The sequence below is a fragment of the Plecotus auritus genome, assembly GCF_963455305.1.
Source record: "Plecotus auritus genome assembly, chromosome: 1".
Taxonomy (NCBI): Eukaryota; Metazoa; Chordata; class Mammalia; order Chiroptera; family Vespertilionidae; genus Plecotus; species Plecotus auritus.
In genome coordinates this window covers 234,562,362-234,578,810 of record NC_137770.1, presented here as the reverse complement: position 1 = coordinate 234,578,810, position 16,449 = coordinate 234,562,362, and the positions used below count along the sequence as shown (strand labels likewise).

The following is a 16,449-nucleotide window of genomic DNA, read 5'->3' as shown; positions in this document are numbered from 1 at the left end:
TAGACTGCTTTTTGCCCATCAATAGAATCTATATAGCATCTTTCCCCCCAGGGATTAATTCAGCTTTTGATTAAATCTTTCTGAGATTTAAATCACAATGTTACAAACCTCCAAGGAACTCCTCTATGAGTTGTGACCTTCTTTATTACTCTCTGCTGTTTAATAAAGTACGAAGATTGATTTATAATGGTGTATAATGTGTTTGAAAACAAGAAATAGCAATGAGAATTGCAAAATATAAGATTAATATAAAGTTAAAGATTGCAAAAAGTATGCTTCAGTTAAAATATTCTACAATTAATACTGAGTTATGTGTAGCTACTAACACTAGTGTCAAATGAGTATAATAATGTTGTAATGGCTGTAAATTATACCCAATGATTAGCTAAATAATGCTACAATGAAGGGAAAACTGGCTACCCTGCAAAGGAGTTTTTGAACCAATATCATATAATATATTTTATACAGACTTTGGAGGACTTTTGAAATGAAACAAAGTTCTTTAAAAGAAACTATTCATATCCAATGTTCATTTACTTTAGCCAGCCTAATTTTGGTTTTATTAAGTAGTTTGCCATTAGGATCATCAAGGATGGAAGTGATTTAAAGTTTGAGGAACATCAAATAAATTCTTTACAACTCATCAGGATGTCCCGGTACTGGACCAGCATCTACATCTGCTGTTTCTTAAAGATCCCTCTTTAGCCTCAAAAGATTTTAAAGGCTAAAAAGTTAACTCTTTAAAAAGAAAGACTTGCATTATTCTGATGCCCTTGCTTGTTCCAGCCAGAAGATTAAAAATATTCCACACAATTTAAGGGTCAGTGGAGATAAGCCTGTATCTGAGGCTTGTTCACTGCATCTCAGAGTGCTGAGTACCATGGTTTTAGGTGAGCACATTATTTGGGGAAGATAATGGCAAGTTTTTATTTTGTACTTTGATTAAATAAGAGGCAAATCTGAAACTGGTATCAAGTAGAAGTAGGACCTTGGGGAGTATTCCTTGTGTTCATTAGCAGATACTCATGTACAATGGATAGTTCTACCACATTTCTAATAATTAAAAGCATGTTTTTTCTCTAGGAGATCAGGCGAGGGGGAGGTGTATATCTAACCACTTCTTCCCAATGCAGTACTTTTGTTGGGTCTCTCAGTACAAGTTGCTGGGAGTGGGGCCAGCCGACCATGGGAAATCTGGAGACGAGGCACAGTGGACACAGCGGACATCCGAACAGCAAGCCGTGTGGGCAGCTATCAGCTTGTCCCATATTTAACCCGATGACTTACATATGATGGGGGTGGGGGGCGGCGGAGAGGGGACTGCCTCCCAGGATAAGTCTTCAAAAATATTCATTCCTTCCACAGTAGAACCGCTTCCTAAGCTGAATGTTGAGCGGGTTACTCACTAGAGGTGATTGGCTTGTACTTAAAAATACACACTTTCTGGAGGTAAGTAGAAAAACAGATCTCATCTGTGGAATCAAGTCCCACATCACTTCTCATTCAAGGAGTCACTGCTTCTGCCTTTGCCATTCGCAAGGAGACAAGGTAAAATACAGAAGGTACACGTTACCTTAGAGCGGAAATCCATCCAGGAATATGGAAAAGCAGGGAGAAAGGAGGGCGATGCAGAAGGGAAAGAGAATAATAAGGAAGGAGCACCGTGGCCTCAACTGAGGAACATGCCACAAGGGTGGTTCCAGTAAATAAGAAAAGCAGAAGTAGATTTGAAACATTCGTTTCCCTTTATTAGCTCAGTGAGGCTGATGTGTACTGCACATTTAAAAAAAAATCACAGGAATTTTCATACAATGAATAAAACCACAACAATACATGTAGAATTGGCAGGTGGGGAAGAAAAAATAAAGCCCAGCAAGGGCTCAACTAATCGCTCACTTTCCCTCTTCAGCATAGTTCAACCAACAGTATTACACTTTCACCTACAAATTTTAAAGTAGCTCCATCAAATCAGCAGTTCACATTATTGAAAATGTCTGTCACATAGGTACAAATTTAGAATCATCACATTATATTACATGGCTATTCTAGGTCATCTATAGATCAGGTCTTAGACTACAGTGATTGAAGTTCTCATTACAGCCATCAGAAAAGGACACATAATCATTACCTACTGTAAGCTCACATCTAAAGGCATGAAAAGGTTTCCTTTTTGCAACTGACCAACCATCATACCCCAATAGTGCAAAGTTCCCTCTCTGCTGCTTTGAATGTTGACAGCCCAGGCATTGCTCTCTCGGAGTCGTTTAGCAAAAAAAAAATGATTTTGTTGCACTGGAAGAATTATTCTGCTACATCTCTTTAAAAAAAACACACACACCCACATTTCTAAAGCACCAGTTCAGTCGCCAAAATTGTAGATGTGGTACTTACCACAGCGTGAAGGCAATGGCCTGCGGTCATCTAGAAACACAGAGATCTATGCTGAAATTTGCCTCCAGTGGTGATAGGGTGCATGTGTTCATTTGAAAGATCCTCTCCAAAAAAAATTAAAAAAAAAATAAAAATAAAAAGAATACAGTTTACATTTTGATGGGCTACCCACGGTGTCTGCATAAGATACAAAAGCTCTATTCGTATGGTTTAGTGATTCTCTCTTTACACTAATTTTAGATGCAATTTGAAGTCCATGGGAAAAAAGAAAAAAAAAAAAAAACTATGGTCTTTGTGGGAACAATATTTGTCAGGCCAGAGGGGGAATAAATTAACTCTCAACATGAAATCTGTAATGCTGTCTTTTGATAAGTAAGAAAAGGAACCAAGTATTCTTACTCATGTTAACAATCCAGGGCAAGAAGGAGAATGTATTTAAAACTGGATCACAAAAATTTAAAGGCAAAATAGAGAACGCATCTGGTCCTTGAACACATAATATGATTTACTAAATATTGATTTCTTAAAAATAATTTATTGCTCTTAATAGTCTTTTTTATTATTATTATTCTACAACAGAAGATACTCAGAATTCAGAAAGAAAGACTGTAAACTTCAGTTTGGCGTTCACACAGAGTTTAAAATACCTGCATTTAACCTACAGAACAACAAGAATTAGGCGGATTAAAGATGTGTTACTGTTGTAACGCAGAACCTGTGAACGAGTTTATTTCATAGTATTTTTATTGCTTTCTATCTACTTAGAAATAAGAAGCCAAAAAATCAAGCAAGCATCTGACAGGACAGACAGTGGATTCACTCAGAACACAATATGCTGGTGATAAATGAATGCAGCCATCAAAATTAGCTGCATTGGCCTGGGGGTGAAATCCATTTTATAAGATCGTGTTGGGAGAGAGAAAGGAAAAGAACGATTAAGTAGGCGTTATCATGTCTTCCAGAAAAGTCGTGTCAGCCAAACCTTGATGGAATCTCAATTTAGAAACGTGAATACACACTCCAAACTGTACTGACTTCCATTCCAGGGCTCCACACTCAGATGAAATCCTGATGCTCAAAATGGAGGTTTTTCGGAAGTTTTTTTTTTTATTAAATTTAGCAGAAGCAATGTCATCAAGAACAACATCATGGTCACATCAGAGGCCATGCTAGTGCAAGCAGAAACACTGCTTCTGCAAAAGCTGAGTTTCCCAAACGAAACACTGAAACTCCACCCTGACAACTGCCATGCATCCTAGGTAGAAAATTTCCACTGGCTTAAGGATTTTCATCATCTCATAATTTATAATAAATAGGCTATCTGCAACCGATAAATATGTCTCTTTAGTAAACAAAGGAATGAGATATCAGTATTTATACAGGATGCATAACTGTAAAAAAATACAGATAAATACCATCATCATACTCTGCCAAGGAAAAGAGACTGGCTTCAGAGATGGTCTTCAGACACACATTGATTATTGTAAAAATCATACTGCAATTATTACCTCAGCATTTTGTATCAAATTAAAATCACAAGAATTAAAATGAAACAGCATTTTAAAAAGATTTTTTGACCTCTAGTTTCAAAACTACTGTTGATAGAGAAAATAAAAACATTTCTTAATGGTTACCCATTGAGACTTTACATAAAATCATGATATCGTCTAGAAAAATTTTAGATGAGAAAATTTTCATTCCCCTAACAAATCCAGTGTATAAAACTTCAAAGAAAAACAAGCAACAAGAAAATGTGGAAAAATATCGCAGAAGTGGTTAATACCTTTAGGGGGCTAGGATATTTCTTGACAAGATGCTTAGATCAAAGCTCACCTAAGAAGGGATGGATACGCGCGAAGCATCATTTTGTTGCTGCACTCAACGGACACACACACTGTCTTTTTTGTTTTTGTTTTGTACAATCAAATATATATAAGCAGTAAGTTCAGCTTCTAAATAGGTTAGTGTACAATAGTTGTTTCACCTCATAATTACATTTGAATATTCTTGATTAAGAAAAATTCAGCAGTTTTGAAAAGAAGGCTGCATTTACAGTGCATAGCTGTAACAAAAAAAGAACATTGTTGTATAGTATGTACACAAAATAAAAATACTCCATTTAACATCTGTAAATACTTAACTACATTGGAGAGTGTAGCAATTACACTATCTGAACACATCGCAGAGAGTTCTACCCAACTCTCATTCTGTAATGTAACACCGCGCCCGCTCCTCGGAAAGAACCATTGGCCAAGCTGCACGATTGGCCATGGACAAGGCTTTTGAATTTTGCAGTGGAAGATCAACATTTGTGGACATTTACATGGGTGTCAGGATAAAGGACGAATGACAGAAACTTCAAAATGTTAGGAAAGTTTAGCATTCCAGTGCTCGCAGTATCCTCTCCCACCCAGATTCCATGGCCAAAGGGGAAAAAAAAGGAAAAGAGAGAGAGAGAGAGAGAGAGAGAGAGAGAGAGAGAGAGAGAAAGAGAGAGAGAGAGAGAGAGAAGATATTAGTTCTATGGAACCTGTTGTTTCTTCGGGGTTGTCATATAATCATGTTATGAGAGAACACTTGCTTCAAGTTGATTTTGTACTTTCTTAAAAAACAAGAGTACGGAGGCTGATGCCCAGACATCAGCGGCTGTCATTTTAGGGTGGCTTGTGGTTGGTTGGTTGGTTGGTTGGTTGGTTGATTGGTTTTCTTTCCTTTTGAATTTATTCATTTTTTTTCCTTTTGAATAGAATATGAACATTTTGAAGTTCTAGGTTTTACGTGTGTCTTCTTGGAACTGCTGCCATTTGAAGTGGTTTGCCCTGGTACACTCTGATCAGGAGCCCCCAGTTCCCACCTGTACATACACACTTCCCCAAACCAGGCACACATGCACGCGTACACACACACACACACACACACACACACACACACACTCACCATCACCGAGAGACTCCAGGGAAAGCGAAGCTGACACCCATGAATAAACATGTGCTTACTGGATATCCATTCTGTCTCTTGCTTCTTCAGCAGCTGTGTTCATGTAAACCATTGTTGTTGTTGTTCTTGTTGTATTGTTGTTGTTTTGTTTTGTTTTTGTACAGAGTGTAAAGTAGGAGAAATTCCTAAGTATGACTTGCAATAGTCTGTTAGGGGAGGACGCACTGTCCCGTGAGGTATTCACCGTCCCTCTGTCATCCTCAGGCAGGGAACATGTTACCTGCGCAAGCTTCTCTGAGCTTCTTTCAGTAAACTATCGAAATCCAGAGAGTCATACTTGCTCTTGGTGGAAGCAGGGTCAAAGTCATCTGAGTTTGAATCTGAAAGAAATCCAAGCCAGGTCAGATGCACCCTTTCCTGATGGTCATCAACTCAATCATCGCATTCAAGAAGACCTTACGTAAGAGCAGCTTATCTAATCAATAAACTTTAAAAATATGCCAAAATTATATATACAGGGTAAGGTGTGGTGGGAACTCAAAATACTCATCTATTGATGCATTTTAGATTTAAATTCTCCTGGAAGGTAGTCAAAATAGACTTTAATAGCAACTATTCAATAGCAACTTATCCAATGATATCCTTTGAAAATAATCCCCCACTCCCTCCATGGCATGTTAAACAACTCACCTAAGGTTCCTCAACAACTTAGGTGGAGAGACAAGAGTAGAAGCTGAAACTAATTTTCCTATTCAATGAGACTAATCTCATTGAGCAAAAATCCAGCTGAGTTGTAGGGAGAGAATCAGAAATTCACCCACTCCCCATCCTGTTGCTCTCTCTTAAGGTAAGAGAAACATATGACCCAGTCACTTACTACATACCTTTGGGTACCCCAGAAATGACTAGTGGCACAAAATCCTACAAATTAGAAGATTTAGGGAAATGTTTCATGTCTAGAGAGCATAAATTCAGTCTCTTTACTAATTTATAGGAGACAGAAAATATGCAGGTGAAAATAAAGCCATGGTCTCTCTTGAATCCTTAAACTAGCCCACGTCAGCTTTTGTGCCAAGTCCCACATACTAGTTCAAAGAGCCCTTAACAAAATCAATGTGTTTCAGCAACGTTGGATGTAAAGTGAAAATCTGCTAACTATTTCTGATTTTCTCCATTGACATCTCAAAAAAAAAGTCAGATATTTTTCCGGCCTTGCAAGTGAGAAAAAATATCTTGGAAATATAATGGAAAACCTCTTGCAAATACTTTCATTCTCTTGAAAGCACAGATTTCGAAGGGAAAACAATCCTTTCTGGAAAACATTAACAATCCTACCAAAATATGAACATTTCCATGTTTTACCCAGACCAAGTCCCGAAAATAAAATGCTCAACATGACAGAGGAGTATAAGACTCAGTAATGTGGAGGCATGATCACTGACCTCACAAGAAGTTGTGCTGAAATGGTTGCAATCCCTCAAACCCTGCAGACCCAGACTGATGTTTTAGCCCTCGCTATAATCCACTCTAACCATCCTAGCTTTCGGAAACAAAGAAATCCCTGCCCTTCTTTTTCTCTTTCATTCTCACCACTCCTTGTCTTTACGGGATTTGTGTCAAGCAAGTTTTTTCAGGTAAGAAAAAAACAAAACAACAACATTTAGAGTCAGACCCAGACATAAAAGCAAGGACAGAAATGGCCAGTCTTTCCTCACTAACATCTTATATGGTTAATTCTTAAATGATAATGGCTCCCACCATTCTCTTCATAGCCAAATGACTGGTTTGCTTATATTACTAAAACCTCACCAGAAGCTGATGTTCAAATCAAAATCTTGTTTGTAAAAACCAAAGGCAAGAAAACCCTGTTCATTGCTAGAGATTAGCCTGGAATCAGAGTTCCAGTTGCACTGTAGATGAAGGTGAGAGAGTCTGCTGATGACTGAGTGTGCGTGACATTGAGGTCAGCATGGGCCCATCAGGAATACACATATGTATCTTTTCTTGGAGAAAATATGGAGAAAAATTAAAATGTCTTAACTTTAAATTATTCTGCATGAAACCCAGAATTTCAGTGTTTCCACATTTTTATTAGCGAATACTAAAAATACTTTGAAACAGTGGTTCTCAAGACTTTCCTCACTGTGAAATACGCAGGCTGGAATTTACATATATACCCACATATATGAGCATACTACATCACACAGTAGGCACTCTAAAGTCTTTTTTGTTGCATGAAGACAGAATGTGGTTACATGTACTTCCTGAGGCAATGCCATCTATTCCACCTCTTTTTCTACACTAAAGGAAGGATGCTGCAACACAAGTCAAATATAGTACAAAGTTTGATAGAAATAACCCAAAAACCACTCTAATTATTTTTTAAATAAATTGTTACAAATAATGACATTGTGTAAGTAGGAACAAATCACATTACAACTGTATTTCTGGCACCCAGAAAACTGTTGGCACAAAGTAGGTACTAAATTTAATATTTGTTAAATTTTACTAAAGTTATGGGTGAAAATATTTGTGTTGGGATCTGGGAATGATTTACCAATAAATTAAAAGGGTTTATGAAAAGTTATGTATATATTCATAAAAATTTGTGATGGATATTTTATTTCCTTCATTTTTTTTCTTATGTGTTTAAGTTCTATACCATAACTAATTTGTGATCAAAATTATTATATTTTTTTTGTATTGACCCAACCTTCTCTTCTGGTCAGATAGTTGTAACTTAATTTTTATCCTTCCTCTTTAAGATTTTTTCATTGGGGTTTTTCAGAAAGATCCATTTTTTTTATAAGACAGTAAATAGAAAGACACACAGATTACAGAGTCATAGAAACCCGAATTAAATCCTGGCTTCACCATAGTAACCTTGATTGTCTCTTTAAAATCTGAATCTCATTTATAAAACTGTCCCATAAATCGTAACTGGAATCATCATGTTTTGCACTAATATTATTGTAGTGGCCTCAAGAGTATTGAAATAGGGTGGGCAAGCTAACCTAATTTGGGGTAGCAAAAATAAAACACAGAATAAAATTGGTTAAATCTATCTAAAATACTCGGTCACTTTACTCTTGGTAAAATGTGTCTGCCTCACATCATTTTCACTTTACATCTGACACACATGACAGCTCACAATCCCTCTAATGGTCCAGTATATACTTCTGCTCATCACATTCAGTGGCCGTGACCTGACACATTGAACGTGAACTCTTCAGGGGACAAAAACCAGACACATATGAATGTTGTTCAGTTCCAAAGCTAGAAGTTGATGCTGATTCTTCCATTTTAAAATAATTTGAAACTTCCAACTTCTCATTACCATCACTTTAAATGATAAACATAGCTACTCTTTATTGAGCAACTGCTTTATGCCAGACACTGTTAACAGCTTCACAAACATTAATTCAGTCTCCACAGCAGCAGTATAAGGTGTGTTACCCATGAAGAACCAGAAGCAGAGGGAGTTTGTTTGCTTAAGGTCAGAAGCTAAGTCAGGTTTCAAACCCAAGTCTGCAGGAATCCAAAATTCTGCAGGTTTTTTGACTACACTGTTGCTGTGTTCACTCAGATCGACTGTGCTTCATGCAATTGGCGGGCTTGAGGGGATTGGAAAAGCCCATGGTACTACCGTGCACATCAAACACACTTTTCAGAAAATACAGAGCTAGCTTAGCAACGGCAACGTTTCATTGCTGCTGGCGAGGCGGTGAGATAACGAGAGGGGAAGCATTCTTCTTAGAAATATTTCAGAAAGGCTCTAGTTCAATTTGGAAATACCATTCAATCCTCCCTCTCCCAGTGATGAATCGTGATCTAAAGGCCCCTCTAGGTAGCTTATTTTAAACTCTAGATGTTTTGAGAGACTAGAAACACCCTGGCCTTCATCTCTGAAGGAAATAAGTCAAATCAACTCAAGACTTCAATCTGTCTTGACTGTTTTTATCAGCCAACATTTGAACAAATGACTTGCCACCGTTTATATTTTCATCCCTAGGCCTCTATCTCTCTAACAGTCAGCTACCTCTCTCCTGCTTCATACTATATATTTAGCTTTTGAAGTGAATTATAGCATATTCACCCTGAACAATGCACACTACCTATATCATTTACTCTAGGAAGACATCGTTTTGGTGGAAGGGAGAAAAAAAATCCCAGTATTTGGTATTCATTTCTTTCTTTATACCAAGCCAAAGTAAGTGCAGATAGAAACATAATAAGGTTTAGATGTATATGTTAATTTTATGATTAGTAGCGTAATTGATTTCAAATAAGTATGTCATATGCACCAGACATTTGCCACTTTCCTACCTTCATCAAAGAACCTAAAGTCTTACAATACACATATTAGATTAAAAAAATCACATGCAAAAGAACAAAATTAAAATTTGAAAGGAAATTAAGATGTCAATTGTGACATTATTTATAATATTAAAAAATTGAATAAATGTTTAACTATAATGGAAGGCTGAAATATAATGGCATTATTCACTGAACAGAAGACTGTGTTACCATTAAAAAGTGTTGATAAATTATTTTTAATCCTGTGAGTACAGTGGAAAATGAACTTATATAATATTAATTGAGATAAGTAGAATTTAAAATTTTATATATATAAAACATGACCTCAGCTATAAGAAATTAGACATTCTGAGACAAAATACTGGAATGTACAACACACACTGTCATAGTGGTTATCTCTAGGTGATAGGCTGATAGCTGATTTTCCTATTTTTCTTAACTTTTTTATATTTCCTAAATTTTACCCCTGACTCTGTACAACTTTTAGAACAAGAAAAAATCAATACTTATGGATGCTTCAGTTTCCTTATCTGTAAAATGGGAATGACAATGATAGTATCTATCTTCCATGACTGTTCTGGTAATTAAATGAGAAAACACTTGCAAAGCTCCTGACACAGTGCCTAACATACAGAAGTACTCAAAAATAACATTTTCTCTTAAAGAAAGTATAGTGTGATCTAACATATAAAATTTTATTTTCTTCTCTCAAGGTGTACTTTGTTGAAAATATTAACATTTCTAAGTCTTTGTGATAATAAAAAAGAACAAGACTTTTGCACATTCTGTTCCATAAAACAATGATGGCAATGCTACAGGTTTGGAAAAAAGGGTTCAGGGATGGGAACAGAAAACAATGGCAGATTATATACATAGACAAAGACACATACAACATAGACACATGCAGACATACACTGTACCCACATATACACACAACACATACACACACAAAACACAACATACCACCTCCATATATAAACAATGCAGAATTTCAGCATCTGGGAAGACAGTACAACAAATTTACTTCCTTCTTTTGTTGCCCAAACCTACACCCCTTGTTTCTGAAACTGTCTCGTGCATTAAAAAAATAATAATAATATAAAATTTCTATTCAAATATTCCCTCTAGTAAAATAATGGTTCAACCCCATGTGCCTTCAGTTTACATTTACTCCCTTTTTGAGCTCTACATTATGGATTCCTCATTCCATGTACAATAAAATCCATACCTAGGTCTGCATAGTTAGACTTGAAAAATTGCTTGCGTCCACAAAAGTACAGCTCCAAGTCAGTTTCATTCGACCTGCGCAAAGTATATCCATTTTCAAGAGCAGCAAAAGCATCACAGGTGTAACGGTAGGTAATGAAACCATAGCTGTCTCTGCAATGGACAAAGAGGAGAAGTTCAAAGCTAGTGAGGAAGCATTAGCATATATGACTATAACACTTTCTAGTTTGGGAGACTCTGCTGGTGCCCACGTCTGAACCACTGTGCCCATTTATCAGTGTGATTGTCCTGTCAAGCTGCTAAATACTTATTTCTGGGACAGGAAATCTCAACTAGAAAGATTAATAAATAGGGATGAAAGAAAATAAATAAGGTTCTGAACTCAACATGTCATCTGTCAAAGCATCCCCATCCTAGTCATCTTAAGGCCATAATTTTTTACATATGTCAGCTTCTAAACAAGAAATAATCTTGAAGATTCTCACCCATCATCCCGCAGATTTACTGTGCACTCCTCAATTTCACCGAAAACTTCAAAACGGTCCCTCAGTTCTGTCCGTGTTGTGTCAGGTCTGATTTTGCCAACATAAATCACGCGGCGTTCTTCCTGGGGGTGGGGGAGGAAAGAGAGACTTGCTAGTTCTGGAGACAGGAAAGAAGTTGAACCTCTAGAAATATTCATAAAGGGACAGTCATGCAGAAGAAGAACCTACAGAGCATGCCAGTTAAAGCAAAACATACACTAAACTGAATGAAAGCCTATGCTGGAACCAAGTTTCAATTTCCATTTCGTCAATATCACTCTCTTCCTTTACATACTCTCTTTTTGGAACCCCATTCTCTCCTACTTTTCCTACTCATCTCTGTTCTTCAGTCACATGAATTTTTATATGTTAGAAAAGAAATATGTGTAATGTGATCATTTTATCACTGAATAACTGAACAATACCTGTTAAATATTTTAACTCCTGTGACTCAATTATTAATCCTCAAAATTGTTAAGAAACTGACTTGGCTCACATAACTGTATAATTTCTCATTAACTCAGAATATGGAGATGTGCAATTTTTCCCAGTTTTATTGAAAAATAACTGACACAAATCACTATTTTATTGAAAAATAACTGACACAAATTTTGAAATACCACAAAAGAGTGATTTTTTAAACTCTAGTATAAATAAATATTACCTGAGGTGCTTATTAAAAATGTAAACTATTGGGATTTATCCGAGCTATACTAAAAATATTTGGAAGATATGGTTCAATGATCTTCATTTTTAACTAGCACATCCAAGTGATTCTGACGCAGGTGGTCCAGAGACAATAATTTGAAAAATACAGTCTTAAAATGTAGACTATTTTAAGCCATGAGTCTCCAAAGAATAAGAGCTATAAAAGAGGCTATCAATTTCACTTTGCCAATGAATCTTATTTTAGAACCAGACTAGAAGGGTGTGGCCTAATTTTCTCTAGTAGAGTCAATACCATCATAATCTGAAAGTCATCAGCAATTTATAACCTTCACAATATGAGAGGAATATTTCATAGCCGGTGGATATATTTCTCAAAAATAAAAATAAAAAACAAGACAGGTATGCATTTCTTAATGTAAGAAGCAATCTTATAAATCTTGCTCTAAAAAGACAGGCCAAAGGCCACGATGTTCCTTAAAACTGAGAGAGGCAAGAAGGCAAGGAGTTAATATAAAGAATGTGCTTACCAACTAGGCTACATGTCTATCAAGGACAAACAAGAATGGAATGAACTTCAGGTTGCTGAGATTTAAGTTAGATGGAAGCAAAGACGAGGAAGCACAGGACCAAGGTACAGATTTTGCTTGCCTCAGAGTTTTCTCTGGATGTACTGAGATATCCTGTCTTGGATGATGTGAAAAGTAATTTAGGCCCAAGGCAAAGAGATGTCCCATGTTATTTACTCAATTTCTTTCTTTTTTATGTGCCCCATATTTAGTGAAGGACCTGCCAAAGACCAAGCACTCAATAAGTACTTGTGAAATATAACTGAACAACTCAGACTCTGTAATAGATATCATCTGAGGTGATCTAATCACTCATGTTTCATCTTCTTTTATCTTATGCAACCCTCCTATTTCTGTTTTCATCAGGAAGTTCCTCTGAGCTTCAGACTCAAATAACCAACTATCTACTTGACATCTCTGGTTAGATATCCCCTCGGCACCTCTAGCTGGACCAACATCACCCAAACCAAACCCCCCAGTCCCACCCTCTCCCCAGGAGTGGGTCTTTCTTCAGTGTTCTTGGGTCAGTGAAGTTAACACCATCTAGCCAGTTACTCAGGACAAAAACTTGAGTGCCTTCCATGATTCTTCCCTCATATCCAATCACTCATTAAGTCCTGTTGATTTTTACCTCCTAAATCTCTCTCTAGTCCATCTCCTTTATTATATCTCCCTAAATAAAGCTGCCAGCATCTCCTTCTGGACTAGTAAGACAGCCTCTTAACTTGGACCCCGTGTCTATGTTTACCTTCCTCTAGTCTATTCTTTCACTCAGGCTGAGTAGCCAATTACTGTCTACCACATTCCCAGGGCTTCTTCTAACGTTTGAAGAAAGTCCTAAATCATTAACAGGACCTGCAGGGCCCATCACAGTCTGGACCTGTCATCATCATGGGCTTTATCTCCCTCATTACATTCTTTCCTTTACTCTATTTTCCAGCCACCTTGAGCATCCATCAGTCCTTAGTATATACTGTGCTGCTTCCTTCCCCAGGGCCTTGGAGCAAGCCATTCCCCTGCTACTTGAAACATCCATCTTACACTTTCTCTTGCTCCCCTCCACCAACATATACATACTGTCTAGAATTACACTGAACTCAACAATCATTTTCTTTCTGAGTCTTGAAATAAGGTCAGGATTTTTTTAGTTGCTCTAATAGGACACTCTATTTATCCCTTATAGTTCTATGCCCAATTGTAATTGAATGATTAACAGTTTATTCACTGATTAATGTCTAGCTCCCCTACAATGAAAGTTTCATGAATGCAGAGATCATATCTGCCATGATACCTGAAATATCAATCTCAATGAATATTTGTTGAAAAATCAATCAATCACCAATCAATTAATAATTTTTAACACTTACTCCATACCTTCCATTACATCAAAGATGCCTAAGTGTGGTCTGTACTTTATGAAGCAAAAGAAAGCCAGGTTTGAAGCTTTATCATAGGATAAACCTTGCCCAGGTAGCTCAGCTGAGTAAATTAATGATTTGTTAGTACAGGTTAAAGTGTAAGAAATGTAGAATAGCTACAAGTTGGTAGGACTTTCACTCTTAAAAATCACCTCTGAGAATCAGGGCTTAGCTAAAACAGTTGGCAAAACCCAATTCCCCTGACAGTGGCTATTGAGCCTAAGTAACTGACCAGATGATATACAGCAAATAGAGCAGGCTGCCTGATTCACTTCCATGTAGATTGTATGTCTCAATTAAAGGCTGCACCGTGTTGTTCCATAGCAGCCAGCACATCAGGAGGTCAATAAATATAAACGGATGGTGAGGCCCATCCTGGCGCAATGCTGTGCACTTGAGCAAGGGATTCATAACATCACATTCCATTCTATTTATGCATCCAGCTCCAGCCAAACAGTTGAATGTGATGGGACCGCTATCTAAACTTCCTGGCGCCTGTTTGCATGGGTGTTCTGAATTTCTTTTTTTAATGAGCCTTTTTAGGAAGGTTACTACTGTATAGAGGAAAAGGAGAGGAGATGCAGAAGAGAGAGAAAGAAATTGAACCATCACAAGGAAATTGTTCAACTACCATTATGGGAATACACATAGCCTACAGATTCAAGTAAATTCGAAGTTAAAGATAAAATCGACCATATGCACGTCCATATGCAGACATATTGGGACAGTCTCTGAATTGCTTCTTTATACAAAGCTGTAGGCAACAATGATCCCACAAAGGAGATAAACCAGAAGACCTTTTACATCAGCTATGGATACATTCTGCAGGAAAAGGAAGACAGCCTGGATGGGAGGAACAGAAATCCAAAGGCTGTCCACAGTCATGTATTATCTACTTGTCTATTATCTCCTTTCATAAAACACAGGACTAGGGCCACATCTTGCTACCTTACAAAGACCAGAGATTGAATACATGTTAAAATAAAATGATTTGAGTGCTCGGTTTTCCCGGTGCTAAAAATGAAACTAAAAAGGCATCAGAAGATCTAAAAAGCAAAGACAAAAATCTTTCCAAGATTGGCCAAAATGTCTAGCAGAGAACTGATTATTTTTAACATGTTGCAGTTTTATTAGACTGATGAATAGATTGCATATCTTTAAAAAACCTTAACATTTGCAGCCAATTTTTCAAGACATTAATTTCTAAACAGGAGATGAAAGGAAAAGAAATCAAAATGCTTAATAACATTTCCAACTTCTTAAAGGCTTGGAGGAACTCTAAACCTTTGGCAAAAGCTTTTGAAAAATGATTTTCAGACCAGTTTTCACTATCAAGGAGGATGGAATATTTATCAAATATCTTTTAACTTCAATTTTCACAAGAGCTAGTTTGCTGATGGGGTGGATAATAAAATTAAAGATTTATGTTGCATTAACAGGTATGGTAAATCCTCATTATATCAAAACAGGAGAGATAAATAAAGAAAAGTAAAACCTGACTGAATGAACTGACTTTGCATTATCAAAGCCTTTATCAGAAAGTGTATAGAGCCTCCCAGTTAGCTGGAGAAAGCAAACAATGTTCCTCATCAAATAATAAGCTATTCCTGATAAAAGTGATTTGACTATGGATAAAAATAAAATTAGCCCTAGATGGGTGGCTCACCTGGTTGGAGCCTCATCCTGTACTCCAAAAGGTTGTGGGTTTGATTCCTAGGCAAGACACATAGTATGTAGGTTTCAGGTTCAGTTCCTGGTGGGGGCAAGTACTGGAGGCACTGATTGATACCTTCCTCTCACATCAATGTCTCTCTCTCTCTCTCTCTCTCTCTCTCTCTCTCTCTCTCTCTCTCTCTCTCCTTTCCTCTCTCTCTAAAATCAATAAAAACATATCCTTCGGTGAGGGTTAAAATATATTTTAAAAATAAAATTAGTAAGGAGGCTAACATTTATCGTCTAAAATACATCAAGTACTGGTTCATGCTTTTCATGGGTTATCTCACTAAAATGTTCTGCATTACTAACAACAAGGAACAGCATCATAGAATTTGGATTTTCAGAACTTTTATTCTACATTTCAAAATTAAAATAAATTTAAAATCCTCCTCCTTTGCTAAGAAAAATGCATGTCAACTTTGGCAATGAAAGATTTGTGTTCATTGTCACATTAGCTACAACCTGACTTCCTCAAAAATTCCAAGGATACTACAAATGCTATAGATGAGATAGATGAGATGAATGGATAAATTCAATGCCATTTCTAGAATCAATGGAATAGTTAGGTCCTCTATCAAAAGGAAAAACCTGAGGGGGTAGCCATAAAAAGATATGGATAGAGAGAACAAAATGCCAAAACTCTGACAAAATCCAAAAACAAAAGGATTTTTTTCTTTTGCCTTT

The 16,449-nt window shown here is 36.8% G+C and overlaps 1 protein-coding gene across 8 annotated transcripts in view; it reads right to left on the bottom strand.

Annotated features, from left to right (window-relative positions):
• Positions 1–5,132: 5,132 nt before the first annotated feature.
• The window catches only part of PPARGC1A (PPARG coactivator 1 alpha), a 655,697-nt gene continuing 644,380 nt past the window's right edge, over positions 5,133–16,449 (bottom strand). For all 8 annotated transcript variants that reach the window (XM_080640301.1, XM_080640304.1, XM_080640300.1 and 5 more), the window contains 3 exons: positions 11,358–11,479; positions 10,874–11,025; positions 5,133–5,708 (listed from right to left, as the gene is read on the bottom strand). In XM_080640301.1, coding sequence (XP_080496427.1) covers positions 5,605–5,708; positions 10,874–11,025; positions 11,358–11,479 — 378 coding nt within the window. In that variant the 3' untranslated portion in view covers positions 5,133–5,604. The remainder of the gene's footprint in view (positions 5,709–10,873; positions 11,026–11,357; positions 11,480–16,449) is intronic.